At 46.7% G+C, this 17,300-nt stretch overlaps 1 protein-coding gene and 1 long non-coding RNA gene across 3 annotated transcripts; both read right to left on the bottom strand.

Annotated features, from left to right (window-relative positions):
- Window positions 1–232: 232 nt before the first annotated feature.
- LOC139051921 (uncharacterized) lies at window positions 233–6,143 on the bottom strand. Its single transcript, XM_070528950.1, has 2 exons — window positions 5,678–6,143; window positions 233–4,091 (listed from the first exon to the last, which is right to left on the bottom strand). The coding sequence occupies exon 2, from the start codon at window positions 3,874–3,876 to the stop codon at window positions 2,821–2,823; it is 1,056 nt and encodes a 351-aa protein (XP_070385051.1). The 5' UTR covers window positions 3,877–4,091; window positions 5,678–6,143; the 3' UTR covers window positions 233–2,820.
- A 3,578-nt stretch (window positions 6,144–9,721) lies between these two features.
- LOC139051916 (uncharacterized) lies at window positions 9,722–16,320 on the bottom strand. 2 transcript variants are annotated; one of them, XR_011509601.1, is made up of 3 exons: window positions 16,177–16,320; window positions 12,317–16,111; window positions 9,722–11,560 (listed from the first exon to the last, which is right to left on the bottom strand). It is a non-coding gene; the product is annotated as an uncharacterized lncRNA (long non-coding RNA). The 2 variants fall into 2 exon arrangements; XR_011509600.1 differs by having other exon boundaries at window positions 9,722–16,111.
- Window positions 16,321–17,300: the final 980 nt, after the last annotated feature.

The following is a 17,300-nucleotide window of genomic DNA, read 5'->3' as shown; positions in this document are numbered from 1 at the left end:
AAACTTGACATGGTGACGAGGCAAATTGTGGGTACACGATTGAAAATAATTGCTATAATGTGTTCGCGTATGAGTAAACTTCTCAAAAGGAGTTTCAAGTGTTTTCATGGTATGGCAAGCTTATATCTTGATTCATAAAGTTTTTTTTTATTCATATTGGTCAATTATGTTTAAAAAGAGAATTGCAAATCCCAATGGTTTTGTTTTTTACCGGGGGAACACAGAGTTGAGCCACTGTTTTGAAACAAACTTTTATTTAAAGGCAGTTACAAGTAACGCCGACAGCCTCACTCATGACAAAACAACTTTCACTTGCTGTGTCCAGACACTTGGTTCAAGTTGCATGTAATGCTTCATCTCCAAGCTTTGCGTGGTTTCTTAAAGGCATTGTGAAATCTACATGGTGTTTTTATTTTACACCTCCTCATCTCACAGCACAAGATCTGAAATGCGTGATTAAAAAGAATCAGGCCAGCACATATTCACAGAAACGAACTCTTCACAGTGCAGTTGACAAGTGCAAAAATTACAGCAGAAACTGTCAGTCACATGATATGAGCAAAACATAACTGTTCTTTTTGCGGGAAAGCCTCAGTCCCATGCCGACATTAACCCATATGGTGGTCATCACTGGCAATGTTTGAAAGATTTTCATAAATTAGAGACTGAATGTCTGGAGTATTTATCATAAGGGAAGTAGAAACTCACACGTCTTCTAAACAGCACTTTGCAGTGCAAAATGTATGCTCGCTATTGATAGTAATAAATAGTATGACTGTTACAACTGTTAAACAAGACAAAAGCTCACAGGAATATGAAGGCTTGAAGTGATAAACAGTGTTTGGAGGGGGAATGTAGCTGTAATGAACCTTTTGACAAAGATTTGTCTTCGTCAGTGCTGCAATTAAGTTCTGCACAGCAATCTTTATGCACGCTTAGCTCACTTTCCCACACCATCAATGTAGGATGAAGAGGAGAATAAGATAGTGCGTAGAATGAAGTTGAAGTGTAGAAAAGAAATGGGGAGACAGTGAAAGAGAAGGTAGGAGCATTGTTGTAGATTATTCTTCCAAGGTTGCTCTTCCAAAAGAAAAAAAGAAAAATATTAAATGTGTAAGGAAGCATTGCCAATTATTATTCTGCCACCATAAGCACCATAAAGGATGCAATATAAAACTGATCTGATATGTAGAGTGGCCTAAAGCTTTCTGCATAGTCTTTACTATCATTATGACACTGTCTGCTGCAGCCAAATATGCAGAAGTTTTCATTGAGTGCTCATGACCAGAGCAACTTATCCAGACTGCACACAACACCACTGCATATACCCTCTATTTTGGTAATCTGAAAAATAAAAGTTTATTCAAATGGGCAATAAAGAACATCACATGGAACACAACATCTAGATAGAATTATGAGGCATGCCACAGTGCGGGACTCAGTATTATTTTGACCACCTTGGGTTCTGTGATGTGCACTTGAATTCAACTACATGCTTTTTTTTTTTTTTTCATTTCACCACCACTGAAATGCAGCCACCTTTGCTGGGATTGAACCCGCAGGCTTGAGCTCAGCAGTGCAACATCATGACTACTGCACTACTGAGTGTTCACACAAATTTATAAGTAGCAAAACACATTGGAGGCTTTTGCACACTGAAACACTACAAACCGTCCAATGCGCTTCCTTACATCTATGTACAGACATACTTACCAGCGGCTCATATGACAAGCATGGAGGCGTGCTCGAACACACTACTATCCAACAGCTGCCACATACCAGAGATAACCACTGGGTCTGTACCTATTTTCACAGAACACTTAGCAGCAGCTCATACAACAAGCATGGAGGCATCTCTCGTGCTCTAACACACATACCATCCAGCTGTGACATATGGCTGCACACCACAGACAAAAACAGACGGGCTAATCATCAGAGACCACATGTCATGATTTGTTTATATGCGAGCCCTCAACCTGCTTCTATAAGGCATGACAGCACAGCACTACTGCACCACTTCTCTCTTCCTAACTGCACTGGAGGCTTGTTACCAGTAATCGTGCCCTGCTGACGTGGTTATCTCTTCAGTTTCTATGTTGCTGTCCCTAAGCTGTTATTTAAGGACTTCCTTTCGAGATTCAGAGGGCCTTGAAAGGACAGATGATAGCTGCGACAATCTAGGGGTTTTTGTAGAGTGAAATCTTAACAGGTGCACAACTTTTTTGTTGGCTGGTTCATTTGAATGGTCTGGCATCTTTCTTTTTGGGTCACTTTCACTTTCCACAAGCATGAAAACTGGCTCAAACAAATTGTTTGCCTTCTCAGCCACACCCTCAGAGACTTCACCATCTGATATTGCCTGTCTGACTGAGTCCATTTTTGCTCTTAAGAGTGTTGAGCTTGACACTGCTTTGGCTGCTTCCAGCTTTGTTATACTCTGTACAATGTGCAATGCCCGACTTGCCTCACATGCTTCTTTGGGTGAGCTCTCATGGGCCTTGTTGCTGCTAGTTGGATTAGTGATGACCACACAGTGACTGTGCTTGCACACACACTGCGCATTCCTTGCACCTCAAAGGACAGCAAGCACCATCTTTCACTTTTGACACTTTATATGAGAGCCCTTTAATAGACTGAAATGGCACAGTCCATATGCCATCTTCATTTATTTTGGCACAAGCTGCCATTTCACTGCCAGACCTGTGGTTCTGAATTGTTCTCAGCTCCTTACCCTTTGCCCCTTTCATCATCTGGCTAGCCCTTTTCATTAAAAAATGATTTGTCAAGTCCATGAGGGCAGAAATTAGTTTGTCACCATGCTTATTGTTTTCTCTCCAGCATAGTATGCTTTAACGTCCTGTGCTTGCTCTCAAGGTGCATGTTAGTGTTGACAGCTGCTCTAGTCCTAAAGCGATAGGCCCACTCTTGCGGCCTAACTGCATAGTGGTCTTTGAAGTACTTGAGGAAGTCCCTCAGTTTTTCTTCCTCACTAGAAAGGAATTGCTTAAAATAATCTTCAAATGCCTTTTCCGCGAGGAACTCTAAGAGTAGCCACACACTATGGTAAACATGTGGCCTTAGCTGTTTCTCTACACACTCGAGTGTCTTCTTACGCCAGTTGTTATCCACATGCCAGGCACAGAGAAGTTTCTGTTTTGCGGCACCTATGACCCTGGACCATGCTTTGTAGAATTGCGAGGCATCATCAGATATCAATGTCTTAGCGGCCACTTTTTGGGCCATGGCCGACTCCAGAGATTTGAAGAATGCTGTCAAAGTTTGCTCGTTCATCTGGTTGCAGATGAAATAAGCTATAGCTACACCTGATCCTTTTTTATCTAGCACCAGAAGAGTGGTCAGCTCAAACTGGTACTCTGTAGTTCCATGTGTGGAGTCAAGACACAGAGTCCCTGCAGGGCCCAATTTTTCTAGTAGCTCCTTCTGAGGCTCTGTCATCAGAACAAGAGCAAAGTCTGCTGAAGAAAATGTACCACTTGGGTCCACTGCACCTTGTGCCTTGTACAGGCGGACAAGTGTTTCACCTTTTTCTTTCATTACAAGCACCCACGTGTCTACACTGACAGCGTCATTAGTGTGACAACGTTCAGGAGCAGCAATGTTAAACTGCTGTTTGATGTTATGCAGGGTTGAGCACTCTGCCAAGTGCACTGGCCTCAGCTTGGATGCCACAGATGTTCTCATTCGCTTTAGTATGGTTTTCATGGGCACACCCCTTTCTAGGTTATCTGCTACACTGGCCTTTTCCTTGTCACTCATTCTCAAGTGCTGAATTTCTGGTTTATGACCATAATGGTTTCTTTGATACCTGACTTTTATGGTGGTGCCTTCAGGTGTCGGACTCTGAGTGTTGTCCATTGTGACGGTAATAAATGAAAGACATATCTTACCAGACCTACAGCTCCCCTGACTTTTCTCCCGACGGTCACTATGACCTTCCTTTTTCCTTGCCTCGCCTGATCTATTACAGTAATAGTGGATCCTTGTCTCTCCACTGGCCAGCTTTTTGGAGTCCCTGGGCAAAATGAACCAGCAGTTTTTGCTACCCTCTTCTGCTTTCCATTCATGAAATTCTGTAATAAAAGCACAAAATAGCATTAGATGGTGACAAGTACTTTGTGGAGAGAGATGCAAACAAAAATAATCACTTTGAAGGCTTTGTACACGGGTAATGTAGCATTTATTTTACTCCCTCACCTTCAACTCGACTGTGTCATGAGGTCACCCTTGATATTGCTCAAATTTCTGTTAAAATTGAATTTCAAATATGCAATGCGCCATAACTTCAAAAAATTTATCATATTAGTTTTGTTTTAATAAGAAACAAATATGAAACTTAAGCATGATCTATGCTCACTCCTTCCTCAATATTGAATCAGACTGTACATTCACAGCAATGCTGTTACGATAAGACAAAGACGAACTGAGAGCACGTGGTGCAAGCTACGCCCCAGAGCAGTGTGAATCCCTTCTCTCAGTTTCTTCTTGAAAAGCTCCTTCTTTTCAAGAAGAGCTTGATTTTTTTACTGTAGATAGGGGCTTGGCGAGGGAGTGTTCCATCGTCACGCGGTTATGATCTGGCTTGGGCATGCGCCTGGTTCGAGGAGGCAGCATTATGTGTGATTTCAATAAACCAGTTGCTAGTCTGCGTTCGTCCCGTCTTCTTCGACATTGGTGTCTTTTGCCAAGCGCAGTTTAAGTTCACAAAAAGATGTCTTACCAAGTAGCCTCCTAACACACTCTTCTTAAAGAAAAAACGATTGCGCGTGCGTCAAATTTGGCTCTATTTTATGAAATCTACAACCAGAGTCCTTCAATTGAAGGACTGTGGTACTACTAAAGAATTTTCCCAAAGTACGCCGGGAGAGCAAGCCGCTGACAGCCGCAATTGCAAGTGTGGTCCTGGACATACGTCGTCTGCATTCGGACCTATTGCGGCCTGCACTGAGGCGAAGACTGCACCACACACGCAAGTAGCGCAGAGCAACGTACGTCAGAACGCAGAGCAAATCCCTCCTCTCGTTCAAGAAAAAAAAAAAAAAGAAGGGGGGGGGGGGTGCGCGAGCGTCACATTTCGCTCTATTCTATGAAATGTACTGATAAAGAGTTTGCCAACAATACGCTGGGAAACCATCCCGGCGACATCCGAAAATTCAAGTATGGTCCCGGTTCTGCGTCTCTGCCGCACTGCAACGTGATTGAGGCGAAGACTAGGCCACGCACGCATGTGGCACAGAGCAACGTCAGAACGCAGAACAGCTTACTCCTGTCGCTTAAAAAAAAGAAAAAAAGATGTACAAACGTCAAATTTCACTCCACTTGCTGTGCAGGAAAGCAGACCATGCCAAACGTACGTCATGTAGCGCATCGCTGGGAGCGCGCACACATGACCATACAAAACAAACAAATTATATTTAACGAGGATACAAAGTTCAACATACCCCAACGAAATAAATTGGGCACCTGCGCAAAAGCTGCTCTTCGCGAAACAGATGCAGAAAGAAAAAACAAAGGCCCGCAAGGTATAATCAACTAGCTGCTTTTGGAGGCACACTGCGCACAAGAAATTTAAAAAAGTCCGACATATAATATTGCGTTTAAACGTCATTTGCTCATGCTCACGATGACTGAGAATAAACTTAATAAAACTGTTCCTCACCCTTATTGTTCCGGAACACAGGTGCACGTAGTCAGCCTCGAAGTTGTGCGCAGTGATCTGGTGCACCGAATACTTCTCCATTGTAAGCAGGGAAGTCCCACATACGTCGCATTTCATCAATTTCTTGACACCCACGGCCATTCTGTGAACGTTCCTGGTGTGTTGCAGCATGTTCTTCCCCTGTATGAATAGTTTGCTGCAAAATTCGCAGCGACGATCGTCATCGCCGATGGCAGCTCGATCACATACGTGCGCCATTCCGAAGCGGAGAGGCGGCATTTGGATGCACGTGGTTTTGCGTCATTGCACGCACTAGGGTTGTTGTATATTCCGGCAATAATACAGGGAAGAAACCTCCCCAATCACGTGACACACTAGGTATTCAGTGGCCCCATAGGGACAATTGGAAACCAACTTAGGGAACCAACATCCGGGAACGCAGGGTCACGTGGATGCTGCCTTCTATTGTTCACCGGCCTCAGCCGGCCTGCGGGGAAACGCATGTCACTCGTTGCCAAGCTCTGCCGTGGCAGCAGCAGCGAGCGAAGTGACCTTCGTGCGGTCTATCGCTTTAACGCAAGAGCGGCGAGGAAAGAGCGCGCACAAACATATGAGCCATCTGCAGATCCCTTTCAAGATAAGGCGCGCGCGGCCTTGCAAAGTACACATTTGTTGGCGCAGTCGAAGCCGCCCCCCTTCTCTCCCTCGCTGCCTCCCCACTTCCCTCCACATATGGCGCGCGAGGTAGAGCCGCGATCGTCACTTTGCGCCCGGTCGCGAAATGCGCAGTTGCTGCCAGAGTACGACGACGCAGCCCCCCCCCCCCCCCCATTTCCTCCCTTCCATGTCCCCACGGCCGTTCGCGCGAAGGAAGGCGGCGCGTTTGCTCTCCGCTTTCTTCCTTCGCGCACGCCAGATCGAACCGCGATCGCCGGCTCACCCTCGTACGCTTCCACTCTCACATACAGCATACGGCGCACGGGGTGTAAGGGTTGAAGGTCGTAGAGAGGAACTTGGGAGGAACTAGGCGAGCAGGATTTATTTACATGTTATTTACAGTTGAACATGGGATACATTTACACAGTATAGCGTGACTCCCAAATGGAGCCCGCAAGACGAAGCATACAGCAAACGAGTACATTTCGAGCACGACAACGAGCACACTCTAGCAGCCGACGTCATCGCAGACTACACGCCTTTTTGGAGGAGGAGGGCTCTCACACACGTGCCGCACAGGTTTCAGTGCTCTCTCGAGGGTAGACGACCTTTGCAGCGCAGTCGTCGTGGTATCCATTGTTTGGCGTCCCAGTAGTCAGCTGGCCACGCCCGACCCCAGCCGGCGCCGCTAAATTCCAGAGCTGCCTTTTTCCTTTATGTGTCAGCAGACTGTGACGAATCCTGGGGCCCCCGTACCGCAAGGCACACTTTTGCCAGGGAGGCTCCCCCTGCCGCAGAGAGACCATGACGACCCGGCAAATTAACCAACAATGCACGGGGCGCCAAACGTGGCCAGCCCTGCTGCCGTCACTGATCCTCCAAACGCGGTAGCGTTGTCGTCCTCGCTCGTTCTCTGAAAGGAGTACTGACACAAAAATTTGAAGTCGAGATAACGTGTGAGATCGATTTAGTGGGTCACACACACATCGTGTGTAAAATATCAGCGGCGAATATCGCTTAGAACATATTTAAAATCAATTTTAAAGTACGTGCGCGCAGCCAACCGTAAAACAGAGAACCTCGCGACATTGACATCACCCGGGTCTGTAAATAGCCAAGAAAACGCTACGTCATGTGGCTACGTCACGAATTTTCGTTGGCTGCCATGCGGCTTTACAGCGGGAGACACACGGCCCGATTTGGTGCCCGATCCGGCGTCCGACGCGCCGGAACGGCAGCCGGAATCGAGGTGTTTTGCCGTGCCGAAGCGCCGGATCGGACGTCCGGCGTGCGACAAACCGGGCAGATTTTCATCGTCCGACGCGTCCGACAACCGCACCGTCGTCTGGCCGCAGCCAATGACAGCGTGGCTGGCATGTGACATTCCCTCCACGGAGGCGGCGCTGGCTGGCGGGTTTCTCGCAGTGTTTTTTTTTTCCTTGCCTGCTGCAGTTTGTTTCCGACACGAAATAGTTACCAGTTCAGTAAAATTATCTCGACGTGTGCCTGTTATTCAAAGCAACGCCTAATACACTAGGAGTAAGCTACTGGCGAGATCAGGAGACGCGACGCGAGGGCATTTCGCGGGCAGACAGCACACACCGACCGTCTGAGCGAGGCTGCTCGCTTTGCTTGCACGTTTGCCCTTCGCAACGACTGCGTCGAGTAAACCAATTGTATTTAATTACGGGCGACCTAAGTGTACAGTGTTAATTGTTTTGGCAAACATAAGCGCTCTTCGACGAGCTCGGGTTGGATCGTAAGCGCCGTCGGCCGCGGCGTCTGCCTAGCTAGGCCTACCGGCCCTATCGCTGGCTGTTAGCGGAGTCGTCAGTGGACAACGCGCCGTCGTGAAGTGTTCTGTCACTCGCAGGGGCATAACGTTATTCGCAGTGTTCGCGTAAAGCGACGCAGTGTTGTGGAGAGTTGTTTATATTGCGTTTCTCGACGTGGCTCTGAAGTCAAGCTGGAGTACTGGATCTGGGCGGAGCTTACGCGCCGCTCAATCTTTCGGATGTACGCACCGTGTGTCCCGTATCATCGTATGCCGCATGCCGGAGCATGCGGCGCCGCACGTCGGATCGGACGCCGAATCGTACCGTGTGTCTCCTTGCTTTAGTGCTCGCCGTCGCCGGCCGCAATATCCGAGTCGCTGCTCTCCAGTGGGTCAAATTGAAAGTGATTGGCCACGTCTAATACGGCGGCGACTCCCACATGCAGGATATCGTCGCCGCTGGACGACGAAAATGAGGACGACGACGACGGCGAGGACATGGCAAACCACGTGTAGGCGTAGCAGACGACTAGCAACACGAAGCTCGCGTGCCGGCGCGCCGCACGCTGGCTGCGCGGCAGAGCATACGTCATGGCTTTTTGCGAACACGTGACCACTTTGTTTACACACCCGGTGAACCGTTTCGTTGCTCTCTGAAACCGAAACTGGGACTGGTCGCTACAAAAAAGACTGCAGATAATTACCTGTCGCGCTCTGAAGTAAATGAGGTATCGTGCCGTGATTACTGGGTCATTAACTACTTATTAAAGCAGAAAAAACCACATGTATTTTTTTTGTGTCAGTACTCCTTGAAGGGCGCCGCCACCGCGGGTCGGTCGAAGCACGTGCAGCGGGCTGAAATAGCTGGCACGTTGCTACCCCGGCCGTCCATTCCTAACAGGGGACTATTTTATCGCCCTTGGACTTTATACAGAACCTCACGGTGACGACGACGCCAGAAATGCGCCTGGAGTGTCCATATAATTGCTATCACAATAATAATATTTTGACCGTGAGATTTTGCGTTTATAAATACCAGAATCCGCGCGCGTATACGTCTTGGAAGATTGCCTTCTAGGCAGTGACTACAGCATGCTACACCAAGTAACCACGGATATCCAGGCGACGTCCGACGGACGTCCTTTCTGGATATTCGGGATGTCCGTGGGACGTCCATGAATATCCGACGTACGTCCGAGGGACGTCCCTGGGGAATCCAAAGGTAACTGCTTTGGCGTCCGTAGTACGTCCGACGCGGACATCCATCATGGATATTCAGGGGACGTTCAGTATATATATATATATATATATATATATATATATATATATATATATATATATATATATATATATATATATATATATATATGTGTGTGTGTGTGTGTGTGTGTGTGTGTGTGTGTGTGTGTGTGTGTGTGTGTGTGTGTGTGTGTGTGTGTGTGTGTGTGTGTGTGTGTGCGCGTGTGTGCCCGGGGATATTCCAGATATACACATACCTTGAAGCAACAATAGCGGTTGGGACATCCAAGCACCCGACCATTAAATATATTACATTGGTCGAGTGCTTGAATGCATTCTTGTTTTAAAAAAACAAGAAATGAACCTACACCAACTTCCAAATACAATTAATCTTTTATTGTCACCTCATACATATACATATAAAGGCCAAAAAGCAAATATTTATTTATTTATTCAAAAGAACCTTACAGGCCTTATGGCAGGGCATAAAGTAATTAAGGGGGGCATATTAAACAGTAAAGATATAAAACGTTCAAATTTCCAAGAGGAACAGTGCCAGAAAGAGATTACCGTGTTACACAATATTGAAGGCACTAGGAATACAAAGCAATATCTGAAGGCACATGAACACTTGTTACTGTTAACAGACCAAAGGAATACCGTTTCTGAAAATGATATACAACATGGCAAAAATACACGATAACATACACTAGATTTGTCACTCGTGAATGGTATTAAATGGGAAAAGCATGAGTAACTGAGAGCTGAACGTGTCGGGATTAGATATGGAGGCTGTGTTATCAGGGAGGTCATTCCAGAGACGAATGACACGTGGTAGTGCAGATGAATTAAATGCATTTGTTTTAGCATATGTGCGCATGAAACTCAACTGATTATGTAATCTGCGTGAAAAAGAGTGTGGTATTTGTATTTGTAACCGGGTTCGTTTATTAGTGTAAATATATTTGTGGAATAAGCAGAGAAGAGCGATGTTGCGGCGGACATCTAATGGCAGCAACAGTAGGTCTAGTCTAATTTGTGTAATGCTTGAGTTTCTACTGTAGTTATGGGATATGAACCGGGCTGCTCTGTTTTGTATCATTTCCGTCATATTTATTAGGTAATTTTGATGAGGGGACCAAATTGGGGAGGCGAATTCTAACTGTGGCAAAATGAATGTGTGGAAAGCGAGTTTTCGAATGTTTGGCAGGGCATTTCGCAAGTTGTGCCATAGATAGCCAAGAGAATGTGATGCTTTGGTGTATGTAGAAGTGATGTGTGGGGTCCATGAAAGATTCTCTGCAAGAACAACACCAAGGTACTTATATGATGAAGTGTGGGAAAACATAGTGTTATTAAGATGATATGAATTTTTAGAACTTACACATTTTCGGCTGAAGCACATCACCTCGCACTTTGTACAGTTTAGTGTCATGAGCCATTTGTTACACCAGTTAGCGATAAGGTTAAGATCTGCTTGAAGTTCGTCAGTCGTGTGAATAGGACGGTAGATTACGCAGTCATCGGAAAAAAGGCGCATGCAGGAAGTAATCTGGGCGGGTAAGTCGTTAATGGAGATTGAGAAGAGTAAGGGGCCGAGGACGCTGCCTTGTGGCACACCAGAGCTAACAGAAGTCGGGGAAGAGAAATTGTTAACAACAGTAAACTGCTCTCGAAAAGAAAGTGTAGCGTATTAGCCGGACGCCAGGGTGGAACAGACGTCTATTGATGCCGTGCCCTTTTTATAGGGTGATGAACATGTGATCTGCCGACTGATGCTTGCGTGGCCGATAAGCGATTATCATGAAAATGTAGTATGACACGCGATATCAATATACAATATTCCTTTCCCCTAAGATTCGTTACACAATTGCAAAATGTCTGGTTAGTCATCAATGCCATAACGTGCGATAGGCCGTCTAACGTGTGTTGATCTTCGCGTCTCGACCGGGTCTTGGGTAGCTTGGCCCGGTCTTGCCCCTGCGGCTGCTTCCGTGCTGACCGGCGGCTGTTGTGGTCGTCTGGCTGTAGGAGGCAGCCTGACGTGGTAGTCTGCACTTCAGACTGGATCGGCTTCGAGCCTCGTGCAGGCGCTCCTCAACTGGTTCCGGTGCCTGTGATGGCGTTCGCCGTTGTCCAACTGGACGATGTACGACACCAGGCCTCGCACTGCCACAACCCTGACCGCCTTCCACCTTGGACCTGGACAGAAGCTTTTAGCATAGACCGCGTTAGCGACATGGAACCTCTTAATCTCCGGTCGTTGCGGTTCCGGCACGTATTGCCGGTCCGGATGAAGTCTGTCCAAGGCTGTCCTCAGCCTTCGTCCGAACATCAATTCTGCCGGAGATTTCCCCGTGACCGAATGCGGCGTCGTGTGCTGTTTAAACAGGAACCGTGAAATCTTGCACTGCGTTGAACCTTCCTGTTGCTTCTTTAACTTCTCTTACCATTCTCTCCACCCTGCCATTACTGGCGGGATTGTAAGGAGCAGTGAAAATAGCACGCACACCATTGCACTTTAAAAACGTTTGCAACTCCGAGCTAGTGAATGCTGTGCCATTATCCGAAACGAAAGCTGTAGCTTTCATGGATGACATGATTTCGACCTCAGCCCAGTTGCTGTACGCGTCTACCACGATTAAAAATACTTCTCCATTAACTGGACCAGCGAAATCAATGTGTAGGCGACTCCAAGGTTGATCTGGATTGATCCAAAAATGCACTGGAACCTTGGGATCACTTTGCCGGTTACTCTGACATGGCTGACAGTGTCGTACAAACTCTTCAATTTCGTGGTCCATTTTCGGCCACCACATGAGCCCTCTAGCTGACGCTTTCATAGCACTCATCCCAGGGTGATTTGCATGTAGGAGTTGAAGCACACTTTCTCTTGCTGCGTGAGGAATTACAACGCGATTCCCCCACAGTATGCAATCACGATGCAACGACAACTCCGTCTTCCTCACCTCGTAAGGCGCGAACTTGCTGTCCAGTTGTGTTGACGGCCAGCCACTAAGGATCCAGTCCTTTACCATGGACAATACTTTGTCCTTCTTGATCAGCGCAGCGATGTCTGCCGCCTGCAGCGGTGCGCACTCGACTGCTTCCAACAGGAGCACGTCCCCAGGTAGCTGTGGCTCGTCTTCGTCTCCCGGAGCTGGCAGACAACTGAGTGCGTCTGCGTTGAAGTTTTCTTGGCCTCGCCTGTACTGAAGGCTGTAGTTATACGCAGACAAACACAAAATCCAACGGAGCATTCTGGGCTCCAACGGAGCCCAGAATGCTGAAAGAAAGAGAGCAAAAAGACATGAATTAGCATTACTAAACTGCGAAAGCAACAGAAATGACATGAAGGAATTAATCTTGACTACATCACTTGAATAGCACTCATATCCCTGCCACACGGGCACATAAAATGACATTAACTGGGTAATGCCTTAAACTTTAATGTAATTTGCGGGGTGCCACACGGACATGCTTAATGGTATTCAAGCTTAAATGCCATTCGCAATGTAGTGCGTTCTCGTAACTCACTTTGCCGTCGAATGCGTACTCTGGTTCCCAATGTCTCCCCAATCTGACGTGACTAAACGAACTATTAGTGAAGAACAATTAATATATTCTTGACTTTCTTTTAAAAATAGCTCTCTCTTGCGGCGTAGTGAGTTCTTACAATTATTGAAACTCACTTGGCCATCGAATGCGTACTCTCATTTACAATGTTCCCGCCGTGGCTGCAGTGACCATATCCTCACGATATTAAACAAACTTGTAGATCAAAACAACTAATACATTCTTCACTTTTTTAAAAGGAGCTTTTTATTTTCGTAGAGATCAGCAGGCGATCTTGGCGCTACTCACGGCCACAGCTCTAACCGTGAGCGCATTAGCCAGGAGAAGCTGTTCGATTGCACAGCGGCGGCTACTTGCCTTGTTGGCCTCATACTGAAGCCTTCGAATTTCTCAACGATGCTCGACTCGAAGCACGTATGTCAGAACAAACTGGAGCACACGGTCACATTTTTCAGGATCGCTGCTTGGGAGCTTTGAAGCTGTGAGCGCTATTTTTCCAATTTCAATGCTTTGGCTACGCTATGGATTGGCCGTCGAGCTAGCTTTGGCTTCAAACAGTTTACGGCTGGGTGTAACAATGACATTCCAGAAGTAAACTACATACAATATGCCAATTAATTAAACATCTGCTCCCTAGATGACTGTTTTTTATTGTATTACGATTTAATAATAATAGATAATATTTGAGGTTTTACGTGCCAAAACCACTTTCTGATTATGAGGCACGCCGTAGTGGAGGACTCCGAAAATTTTGACCACCTCGGGTTCTTTAACGTGCACCTAAATCTAAGCACACGGGTGTTTTCGCATTTCGCCCTGCAAACGAACTTGACCATTCCACTGCATCTATCGCCATCGCAAAGCTTAATGTCATTAAGTATGCGCATGTAGCAGCGACCGAAATATAATGGCATTAAGAAACTTAGGTCTTAAACATTTAATGCCATTAACCTCGCCCGTGTGGCACAGGTATAACACCTGCGATTAAGACATATGCAGCAATGGAATTATAACAAATTTCCCATGCCAGGGTAACCTGACAAGCTTACGCACATTCCTTAATGGCCAACATTTAACATCAGAAAGCTGTGAAACCACATAAACATCAATGGTACAAGAAGAAAATGGCTTATCATAGAAGTTTTCCTTCACCATGAATTCGCGACCAATGATGCAAGGTGCTTGTGTAGCTCTAAAGTGTGCGAAACTATCTACAATCACGACAGAGCCATCTATTATGCAGCAGTTATCAGGAACATCTACACTGAGGATGAAGCTAGCAAACGTGGCCTGTTTGTACTGGGGTGGTGCACAGGTACCTAGGAGAGGCCCATCTGAATGTTCTTTTGTAAATTTAATCGCGTTCAGTGATGGAAAGGTTGCCGCCCCCTTTCCCTCTCGCTCCTTTAAGCGGTTGTACAGCTGGGCAAGTGGAGTCTTGTGGCTTTTTAGAAGCCGCTTGAGGTACTGCATATTATTTTCAAAAGGAAATGCGCTGAACATGTCCAGTGGTCCGTGCTTGCGTACATCATTTGCAACATGTAATGCACAGTGAACATTGTAGGAAACCTGGTCATTTCCATACAATCTTGCAAAAGTTTTAACAAAGTACTTAAGAAGAGACTCAGCATAATCAGTATGCTGCTGGCACAGGCTAGGACTTGCCAGAATGTACACTGCACAGTGCAGCGAAAGAAAGTTCATGTAAAGATCAGGAGGTAGAACAGGCATGAGTACTACAGGCCCAGTGTAGAGAAGTAGTAGTCTGAATTCTGTGGCCTTCCAACGCTCAGCCTCTGCTACACTTCTAGGTTTGCGGGAAAATTCTTTAGGTACATTAGGAGCTAAAGATAGGTTTAAGTCAGACAACCGTCTTCGTTCTGCAGGTCCGAGACGGACCTCTAAACGGCCACCTAACCAAGCACTAAGCAACTTTTTCATAATGCCCAGACATAAAAGGTGCATGTAGTCAAGGGGTGCAGAGGCGACACAGTCTATGGGAAGCGTCATCAAAACTGAGGTGCCTAGGTGATGGTCAGGGTCAGTCTGACGCCTGAATGAATCATCGGTGCGCAAAGTGGAGGACCTCGCTGGAAAGCTGAGTCGGTTGTTGCTGTATGTGCCCTCTACTGTGCACTTTGGGCACCCAGAATATCCAGTGTGTCCTTTAATTTGAAAAACAAATGACCGTGCTGGTGCATCTAAAACAAAACAAGTTGACGAAACCTTAATTACCCGGTGCTCAAAAACCATTCCATGCGAAAGAAGCTGCTGCAGCTCACTGACAAGGGGGCTCAGAAAATCATTCGCTGAAACAGGCTTTGAAGGCCCAGCAAAAATGCCGACTACAAAGGGTGAAACTCTGCCATGCTCACCAATCATGCACTGTATTGGCCACAACTGCATGTTAGAACTCTTAGAAATTGGCAGTCCGTCAATATTAAACAACAAAGAAACATGGCTGCCCTTAAAACATGCTTCCGACAAGGCATTTTCTAGACTGCACTGCAAGCCAAAGTGACAGTATTGCCCAGGAGCCATGTCAGTTAAAGCAGGTGCACGTTGTGTACCCCTGGGCGTGGAGAGCAAAGTGCGAGCGTCACTTGGGAGAGATGAGGGGTCAAAGCTACTCGTCTTGAGCATCTTTAGCAGTGATGTGACCGCTGTATGCGTAACATTTTCCTTAATAGCCCAACTGCGCAGTCGTTCAGCAAAGTCAGAGGGCACCGATGAAGAGTCCGCGGTAGCTAAATCAAATGTAGGCTCCGGGGTCCTGCTAACCAGAGAACCCACACTCACCTCTCCTAAGGGATCCTCTTGTGACGCTCTCACAGGCGAGCCAAGTGAACCATCCGAAGAGTCGCTTAGAGTGGATCCATCAAGGAAGCAAGGTACATTGTCCGTAGTGCGCGCAGTGTCACAACCAGCGGCCTGAACTTCTGATGTCGCCTCGGTGCAGCGGCCAGAGTCGCAAGGCACACAAATGTTTGCAGGTACAGCACGACCACACGTGTTAACACATGCGTGAGTAGTACATGCGCCACTGCACATTTCTGCACTTGCGACTTCTCGAGCCGTTGACTGCTGGCTGCCGGTGCGAGATCCAAAGTCCTCGAATAGCATCTTTGTCTCCAGCGACGCTCTCTTTCGCGTATAAGGCTTCTCCTTAAGCCTAAGCATGTTGGCACCTGTGCAGAAAGCACATTTCAACACCCAAACGAATTAAAAAAGAAATAAGACGTAGCTGTCATACCTTATTAGCTGCAGGAGCAGGAGACTTTGGCAGGCACGGAAAGTGACAAACGAATCAACACACGTCCGCTGTTCCGCTGCCCTTGAAACAATCGCACAATGAAAGACGCCGTGACAACGATGGCTAGGCTTGGATTGGATCACTGCAAGGCTTCTGCTTTGCAAAGGGCCTATAACGCATCAACGTGCATCTACGCAAACTTAAATGAATTTTTAAAGTATTTTATTATTACACAGTGAAATATTTACTTATTTTGGAAATATTTGTTGTTCGATTTTCGCGTTTTGTGTTTCTGCTAAGGCTTTTGGCACTTTAAGGGCAGAAAATTATAGCCTCTGAGATTACTGTTACTACATGGCGGCTGTGACGTACTGTAGCTTTCGTATACTCGCTTTCAGCGCACGCGGGCACCAAAAGCATAGCCTTTGAGATTTGTTTTTGTTGCCTGGCGAGGGCCAATGCTCCGTCGCGCACAAGCGATAGTGCCATCGCCAGCACCATGGGTGATATATATATATATATATATATATATATATATATATATATATATATATATATATATATATATATATATATAAAGAACTTGAGTGGTGCTACAAGGTAAACAGAACAAGTATTTAATTTCGACAGTTTCGATCGGTGGACCGATCTTCATCAGGGTTTACAAAAAAATGGCAGTTCGGCCGTGGTAGGGAAGACACCAGACCGGGTACCCGGTCGTTCTTACATACATCAAACCGAGAGGAACAGTTGTGACAGTGATTGATTTTCGGCGCCTTGGCAGATTTACAGCGGCCTTTGGCAGCTATGCAGGGCAGTTAGAGGAAGGCGGAGTCACATGTATGTAGAGCAAGGAGGTAAGTGAGGAAAAAAAAGAAAACGGAAAGAAAAAGAAAAAATCACACAGGAGGAGGGAGACGTAAAACGGAGAGGGAGGGGGGCGGGAAGTAGCGGCAGCTAGGTTCCCGTGCGCCCGAGGCAAGGAGGGAGAAAGCGGTCGCTCCGCAGCTCCAGTGCGTGGGCTGCCGTTGTAGCGGGAGCGGGTGGCGGGGGACACAATAGAGAAGGGGCCCAGAAGGAAGACAGAAGAGCGGCAACTTGTAGAAAGAAACACAGTGTCACAG

This window comes from Dermacentor albipictus, chromosome 1 (assembly GCF_038994185.2).
Source record: "Dermacentor albipictus isolate Rhodes 1998 colony chromosome 1, USDA_Dalb.pri_finalv2, whole genome shotgun sequence".
Lineage (NCBI taxonomy): Eukaryota > Metazoa > Arthropoda > Arachnida > Ixodida > Ixodidae > Dermacentor > Dermacentor albipictus.
The sequence above is the reverse complement of the archived record's forward strand: the minus strand, read 5'-3'. Positions and strand labels throughout refer to the sequence as shown.

What these genes read in the sequence shown, in the direction of transcription:
- LOC139051921 (XM_070528950.1), bottom strand. Translation starts at nt 3,876, where the DNA reads ATGGACAACACTCAGAGTCCGACACCTGAAGGCACCACCATAAAAGTC.